Source organism: Rhynchophorus ferrugineus, unplaced genomic scaffold (assembly GCF_030347505.1).
Source record: "Rhynchophorus ferrugineus isolate W39M unplaced genomic scaffold, kcgeb_rfMv2 rfM7, whole genome shotgun sequence".
Taxonomy (NCBI): Eukaryota; Metazoa; Arthropoda; class Insecta; order Coleoptera; family Curculionidae; genus Rhynchophorus; species Rhynchophorus ferrugineus.
Genome location: NW_027472586.1, coordinates 8,492,871 through 8,501,536, shown reverse-complemented (window position 1 = coordinate 8,501,536; position 8,666 = coordinate 8,492,871). Strand labels below are relative to the sequence as shown.

The 8,666-nt window shown below is 31.3% G+C and overlaps 1 protein-coding gene across 1 annotated transcript in view; it reads left to right on the top strand.

The window, feature by feature from the left end:
* Positions 1-522: 522 nt before the first annotated feature.
* The window catches only part of Skeletor (DM13 and DOMON_DOH domain-containing protein skeletor), a 65,887-nt gene continuing 57,743 nt past the window's right edge, over positions 523-8,666 (top strand). The window contains exon 1 of the mRNA XM_076409215.1: positions 523-675. Within this exon, the coding sequence (XP_076265330.1) occupies positions 624-675 (52 nt within the window). The 5' untranslated portion in view covers positions 523-623. The remainder of the gene's footprint in view (positions 676-8,666) is intronic.

Genomic DNA, 8,666 nt, shown 5'->3' with positions numbered 1-8,666 from the left:
AGTTCGTATGGTCTTGTTCGAAAAATTTATCTCATACTGATCAACCATCAATGTGTTCAGAAGTCTAAGTGAACACAATGATGACTATGCCTTTTGCATTAGGATAATAAACAATTCTACACGAATTTCTGACCAAAAACTTATGAAACCCTATCGCACAATCACCATATTCACCTGATACAGCCCCAGTCGACTCTGTTTCGGTTAACATATAAAAGAGAATTTAAAAAAGGAAATTTGAAATTAATTAATCTTTGGTACCAGTATATTATTTCGGACATGGTCTATTTCGAAAAGCAATATAATTTGTATTACTTACTGTATATTATATATATATATATATATATATATATATATATATATATATATATATATATATATATATATATATATATATATATATATATCGTAATATAATATATATTTATGTGTATGTGTATATGCTTGGTGAAGGGAGCGTATAGAATAACATACCATGCATGGGAGGGGATGACAGAGCAGATAGAAAGAGACCAGCTGGTTGGAGGCCCGCGGCTGGTCCCTCGACATCTCGCTAATGAAAGATTTAAAGTGAAAGACACGACGGAACCGTCCTCCAGTTGTTCGGTGTCGCGTTAACGACCATGATCGGCATTGGAACCATTATTGTTGCTGCTGCCTCGATCTGCTTCATCGGTGAGTGATGATGATGATGTTGATGATAATGATGATGATGATGATGATGATCCTAGTTACTTAGTTACAGTGCTTGTGATTCTGGGATTAAGTGGTCTTTATTTCCGTGATATATCGCTGGTCACATTCATGATTTCCTCGTCGAGTTAACATCGATAGTTTGCATAGGTTTGGTTTTTCTTTTCGTGTAGAATTTATTGCCCGTTTCATATTTGCTCGCTCATTATCACTAATTAAATTTGTTCCAAGTAAACATTAAAAATAATGACGTGAAATATCAATAATTTATCTAATAACTTGTTTATACGCACTGTTGACAGTTTAGGTGTTGCTATTTCTAACTGCTATTTAAACAATAGGTTAAATAAAAATGACCTTCTATCCAAAACTAATGAACTAGCAGAGATGTCATATGCATTCCTATTCGATTTAATGATTCAGCATTAGGCCCCAAGACCGAAGTTATTAATATTTGTGTTGGTGTGGTCCGTAATGTCCATCAAAAGACAACTTAAACAATCCCAAAAACTGTTTTAATCCTGTGGCTTCAGTTGATTCTTCAACATATATGTGTTGGTAAAGGACTTTTTGTGCCTTTTTAGTTTGATCTTTGATGGTAGAGGCCATCAAAAGATCTCAGCTTAAATAGATCCAAAAGCTGTATTAATCCTGTAGCTTTAGTGGATTTTTCAACATTTACATGTTGGTGAAATGATTTTTTGTGGCTCTTTTCTTTGATCTCTGTGATGGTGTCCATCAAAAGATCCCAACTTAAATAATCCCAAAAGCTCTTTTAATCCTGTAGTTTTAGTGAACTCTTTAACATTTATAGGTTGATAAAAAAAAATTTTTGTGAATTTTTGCTTTGATCTTGTGAGTCCATAGTGTCCATCAGAAGATCTCGATCTGTGTTTTCGTGGCATTAGCACAGTTATTTATATGACATAGATTCAACAAGAATTAACTCTGATAATACCATATATTTGTAACTCCTTATTTGTATTAAGTTAGTTGCCTTTCTAATCAGATTTACTATTAGAATTTGGAATATTTTAGAACACATAATTAAAATTAGAGATTTTCGGTAATGCTACAATAATAAATGCTCCTAATGCTTCAACATTTCCAGGATTTACAAAAAGATTTTTTAAAAAGGAGGGTCAGATATGATTCTATCTATCCGTATTTAGATTTATACAAAGGTCATTTTTCTTCCTTTCCATTTATTCATCATAGAGCTCTCTTAGTTGATCAAGTAATTTTTTGTCATCTTCATCGAGTTTTATTGATGTAATTTATTATCTGTAACACTCTTGTAGTTCTCGATTAATTTAACCATAACTATTTTATTTGAACTAAATCAAAAACGTTGATGCTAAGAAGATATATAGATACGAAATTGGTACAACACATAACAATACGAGACAGCTGCATTAACAGTTTTAGCAGTTCATAATACACCACACTTTCCTAATTCCAGTATATAACCCAGTAATGCAGTAATGACTTTATGACCAAGAATAGTCCGAATTCAGTGTCAATGTGTACGGCTCTCCTGGACTAACCCATAAATTGTTATACTTGTGACTGCCATAGTAAATCCACTTTTATTATCAGCCAGAATACGCCACAGAGATTTTTTGCTTTTTTGTCTAGCAAGCTATGAAAACAGTTCGAAATGACATTATCAATCAAGTATCCATTTTTCTTCCTTTTGGAGGTTATCCATGTTATTTCCACAGTTAATTCATTAATTGATAAGCTATATGAAACCTATATATTTTTTGAGAGTTTGGTTGGTTTGCGTCCAATAAGTTTTCTAATTCATGGTCTTCGACAGTTTCTTGGTCCTACTGGCCCCTATTTGTCAATGACATAAAATTCACTACTTTTAAACAATTAAAATCAAAACCAGCATTTGAGACATGACGAAGGTGCAATCACTTAAGTTTCTAAACGTGTTTGAAGAGCTTCTCCAGCAAATTTCTAGCAAATTCTTTTCTTTTCTTTTTCAGTTTTAGCAGTTCATAATACACCACACTTTCCTAATTCCAGTATAAAACCCAGTATTGCAGTAATAACTTTATGACTAAGAATAGTTCGAATTCAGTGTCAATGTGTATGGCTCTCCTGGACTAACCCATAAATTGTTACACTTGTGACTGCCATAGTAGATCCACTTTTATCATCAGCCAGAATAGGCCACAGAGATTTTTTCTATTTTGTCTAGCAAGCTATGAAAACAGTTCGAAATGACATTATCAATGAAGTATCCATTTTCCCTCCTTTTGGAGGTTTTCCATTGTATATAAATATCTGGGAACAGTTAATTCATTAATTGCTAAGCTATATGAAACCTATATATTTTTTGAGAGTTTGGTTGGTTTGCGTCCAATAAGTTTTCTAATTCATGGTCTTCGAAAGTTTCTTGGTCCTACTGACCCCTATTTGTCAATGACATAAAATTCACTACTTTTGAACAACTAAAATCAAAACCAGCATTTGAGATATGACGAAGGTGCAATCACTTAAGTTTCTATACGTGTTTGATGAGCTTCTCCAGCAAATTTCTGGCAAATTCTTTTCTTCAGTAAATAACTCAATTATACTAAACGTAAAACTAAAATTTATGTAAAAAAATGTCAGAATTATTGAATTTAACAGTTAGGTTAAGTTGTTTAATTGTTGTTTACATCCACAGCTCGCATTTTCACCAATAGAGGTCCTTTTTAAGATTTTCTATTTGTATTTCTGACCAGTTCATCAGTTCCTATCATCAAACCCTTCTGTTCTTCTGACTCAATCACTTTTAACTAATATTTTTATATAAAATCATTCGAGATCATTGAAGCTGGGAAGATTACCCATCTGCTTCCTCAAAATGAATTCTTAGGTTTGTATTAAATACGAATATTTCAAAAATCATATTTAAAATCAAGTAACAACATAAATTGTCTGTCGACCGACGAGGTTGACCTTTTCGGATGGATGCCCATAAACCGAGCTAAAACCATTTTACATTATGTTCGTCCGAGTGGATAGAATTACCATTATGCAATCGTTGTTGTGAAATTTCGACAGATCTGTGGTGGAATACTAGCAAAACTACTTCATTTATTGCGGTTTAAATATTTAAATCTATAAATAGTCCATTGGTTTTCGTCTAATGGCTTTTGTATCGGTTCTTAAGCGTTCGTATGATAAATTATGCCGACTTGTAATCGCCAGGATTAATGGCGACGCCTAGAAAGTTGTTAATTGATGCGAATTGAAGCGATTGTATGGATATTTATTTGATCTTTTGCAAATTCGGATATTTAATAACGATAAGTGCACTTTGACATTAATATCTGTATTTCTAAGAATAATAAACTTGATTTTAAATAAAAAGCTATTGATGCAACAAGTTTTCGTAACATTAGTTCCTTGTTAGAATTCGATTTTTAGAGAATTCCTATATTTTTAACCATCAGAAACTAATTAACAGTTATGGAATGAACTTTTTTGAGAATATCTTATTAAAAACTGTATTCACCTGCTCTTAGAAAATCAGGACTATATAACAAAAGACAATGCAAATCCTGAATAAGTCATTCATTTATTTAAAAATTATCTTTTACGTCCATAATGAATATATATATATATATATATATATATATATATATATATATATATATATATATATATATATATATATATATACTATATATACTGGTGACAATATATATATATATATATATATATATATATATATATATATATATATATATATATACTGATAATTGACAGCTATTGTATAAAGTTTTTTGTATACTGTATATTAAGCACTTCTACCATTCATTTTAAGAGACATCCTTAAAAAAGGTGTCGAAAATTGCAATTGTGATGTATTTTTGACCTGCACTTATAAGTTGAGTAGCAAATCAGAACGATATGACAAAAGATAATGCGAGACCTCAAGGAGTTAGTCATTTATTTAAAAATTATCTTTTACATATAAGCCACCATGAACATATACTTGTAACACAATTTGTCAATTTATCTCTACAGCAACTTAAAACTAGATAATCATCTAGTAAAACACGTTGGTCCATTTACATGAAAGTGGAGTGTTCCCTCAAAAAAACCTCAAATTTCAAAAGCATGTACATTGTTTTCACATATTTTTATCTAAAAGAATCAAATATTTGTGTATATGTTATTTCTGAACTGATGTGACGAAAAATCAGAAGTAGTTCAGTGTAAGAGCCATTAAGTTTGCTTTTTAAGCACTAACCATATCATGCAAGAAGTCGTAGAAACGTCTTAGGCAACTGTTTCTGTGTGACAGTTAAGACATTAATGGTTAGAACATTAAGCTCACACGCGGAGGTCTCAAGTTTGATTCTCAACAGGGCAGCGATCTTGTTTGTTCTAGTTTGATTGGAACATTTGTCAAATCACCTAGACTAGGTAGCGGACCTATTTCTTTTTTCCTCATACGGGCAGTACTATTACTTGGGCTATCCATTGTAATACTTAATACAATAAGTGCGTAATTTATTGAGTTAAATATCTAGTACTAAAAAGAGAAAAATAAGATATTGTTAACAAAAAAATTGAACCGACTTCAAAAAAGAAATGAGGAAATTACTAAAGAGTAAAAAATAATCTAACTCAGTTTTTTAACACAAAAAAACGTTTTGAAATAAAATATGTACCTAATAATCGTTGTAATAACTAAATAAAAGTAAACAAAAAACTTATGTAACCTATCTACTACACGTATTTTATATTCTACTATATACACAGAATTTAGCTTAATACCTACCTAAATCTATTTACTTAAAAAATGTTCTACGCAAAAGTTATGGATCCAATAAAGCAGCAATTGTTAAAACTGAAGCCAATTTTGACAAAAAAATAGAAAAGCACTGAACTGAATCAGTTATTCTTAAATATCCCTATAACAAATGCTGAATTTTACTTACTTAACTATACTAACATGTAGAAGATCGCTTCAGAAAGTGACCTGCTGTACAACTTATAATCTAAATCTTATTCTAGATACTATTCTAAACTTATTCTAAAGTATATCCTAAGGTATTCTAAAGACTATTCTAACTTATTCTAGATATTATTAAATATCACTCTATGTGGTATTTATCAGTTCGTACGTCGATCAAGATGCATTAATAGATATATAACGTTGTCTCCTTGCGGAAGTTCATAATTATTCAATTTTATTGAGGGACAAGTTCTTCTACACAGAGTGAAAGTCACATGGGTAGATTTTGTGTGCTTTATTTTCATACGTCACGTTATCAACCACAATTCGACTTTGTTAAGATGAAGGAGGCTTCATATTTCATATTTTTCACCCACAAAAAAGCCACCTATGCCAACGTATATCTAATCTACGTGTAAATATCGATTATCTCCTAAATCACAAAATACGAAACAGTTTTAACCGAGCACATTACCTCATGAATAATTGAATAGATTCAAATTGGTATTACGCTGGCTACAAAGTAGCTAGGAGAGATCCGAATTTCGATTTCTATGAAACCGTTTAGTTCGAAATAGATTTTTTAGTCCGGAATAAACAGTATCCCATCGATTTTCTCTAAGGCCTTGAATAAAATATAGATTTTGCGTGTTTTTTCGAAAAAGGTTTTGTCGATAAGTGATGTCTAATAACAATTTAAACGCAAAATAATAATATCCATCAAATTTTCTCATCATTTCGGATGAAAGAAAAAATGATCCAACGATGTCAGATCATGTTATCTTACCAAAATCTAGTCCTACAGACGATTAAAACAGCCTTCAATAACCAATTCTTGCGTTATTTGAACCTTATCAGTTTTAAAACAACAGAATAATTATATTTTCAGTCAATATGCTTTTGAGAAAGTTCACCAACACTATATATAAATTGCTCTTCTTTTATGCTTTTCCATTTTTATTGGACCCAAAATCTGAGTAGTAAACTTGTCTTTATGTTATTTTTTACTATTTATATTCATTTTACTGGCTTGGTAGACACAATGATCAAGATGATAGAATAAAGTCATTACTCCTGCGACAACTACGGATTTGTAGACATACTGCCAAGGCATTATCCTTAGACAAGAGTGTTAAATATGACAAGAAACCATCAAGACAACCAAACAAGTCACAACCACTAGGTCTACCCCACTTGGGTAAAGTATAAACCTTAGTTGATACAAAGCTGTATAATGTGTTAAGTCCAAATCAGTCAATATGACGCTTCATATAGTTATTGTTTAAACCACCATCAAAACCTATGAATGGATATTAATAATTAGAATATTAGTTATATTATTTTAGTGGTGATAAACTCTAGTTGATAAAAATGAAGCTCTATAATGTCTTCATAAATTTCTGCAATGTAATTAGCATAAATCAGTCAATATGACACTTCATATAGTTATTGTTTAAACCACCATCAAAACCTATGAATGGATATTAATAATTAGAATATTAATTATATTATTTTAGTGGTGATAAACTCTAGTTGATAAAAATGAAGCTCTCATACGAAACAGCATTAATAGTACTGCTTAATCTGTTTGTTTTTCTATAAAATATATAAATACTCATAACAAAATAATATGCAGCAATGAGGTGTCAAAATAAAATTTTTATTAGACAAGACACGAAAAGACACTAAATGCATAAAAGTTTAGGCGTCTTCCTCTCGTTTTTATGGACCTATAAAAAAGAAGAATGCTTTAAATCCTTGGAATACTAAACAATTCTGTTTTAGAAGGTTTATAGCTGCTTTACAGGAATAACTGGCATTTGATTATTGAACATATCTATTATTTCATTTTTATAGATAAACAAAACTTTCTCATGAATAATAAAACTGATACTTGAACAGCTGTCGAAGCATGACGTTCTTATAATTATAACAGACCATTTGAAATTATTGTTGATGAGGAAAGATATAGTCTACATAATATAAACTACAATTTTACTAAAACATTCTTATCTCTTTAGGATGTTCCGTAACATCGAAGTAGGCTGTTAATTATGAATAAGATATGATATGATGGGTTAGGCAATACCATCATTGCGCTGCAGTCGTAAATAATTGGAAGAACACAAACAGGCGCACGCAGCGCGAGTATTGCAATCGAAAAAATAGTATTCTCACCATTCTCGCGTATTCGTGATTTAGCTTCATGTTTTTATAGAAATTGCAATTTGCCAGTTGCGAAAGCGTAAAAGTAACAGCTTAATAAGTGGCTGTAATGCCACCGCGATTAAATATTAGCAAAAACCTGCATAATAAACGCGAATTGTGAAAAAAATTACAACACAACAAATAGAATATGTGTAAATAACGTCCCACATTAATGTTTACCTACAACGTGGGGTAAAAGTTACGCTACCATTTTGATTGTCTCTAACTTTGTTCAAAGAAAAGATAAGTAAGTTTGATTTTCTTAAAAAGTTTATTTGGTCTTTACGTTTTTTTGACCACGATGACTGACCATGCTAAATCCTCATTTCGCTAAATTAGTCTTCGTGGAAAAACGTCATTCAATAACTGAATTGTTGAACGAGCAGTATGTGCTGTGGCCCCATCTTACTGTAACCACATGTCCTCTAGTCATTGCTCTTCCATTTCAGTCACAAGAAAATTTCGAATCATGTCTTGGTACCATTCAGCAGTAACAGTAACTACAACACCTTGGTCATTTTCAAAAAAATAGGTACCAATGATGTTTCCAGCATGAATACCACACCATACAGTTGTTCTTGGTTAATGCAATGATGTTTCATGATTTAATTGAGTGTTCCCCAAAACCGACTGTTCTCTTTATTGACCTGGCCACTGAGAAAATAGGGTTTCAACTCGTTAATCAGTATATCTCGGTAACAATTTTTGGACTCATTGAATTTTGTATGGGAACATTTTCAAAATTCGCCTTAAACTGCGCGCAGAAATGTGTAACTGAAAACTACATCTCCAAATA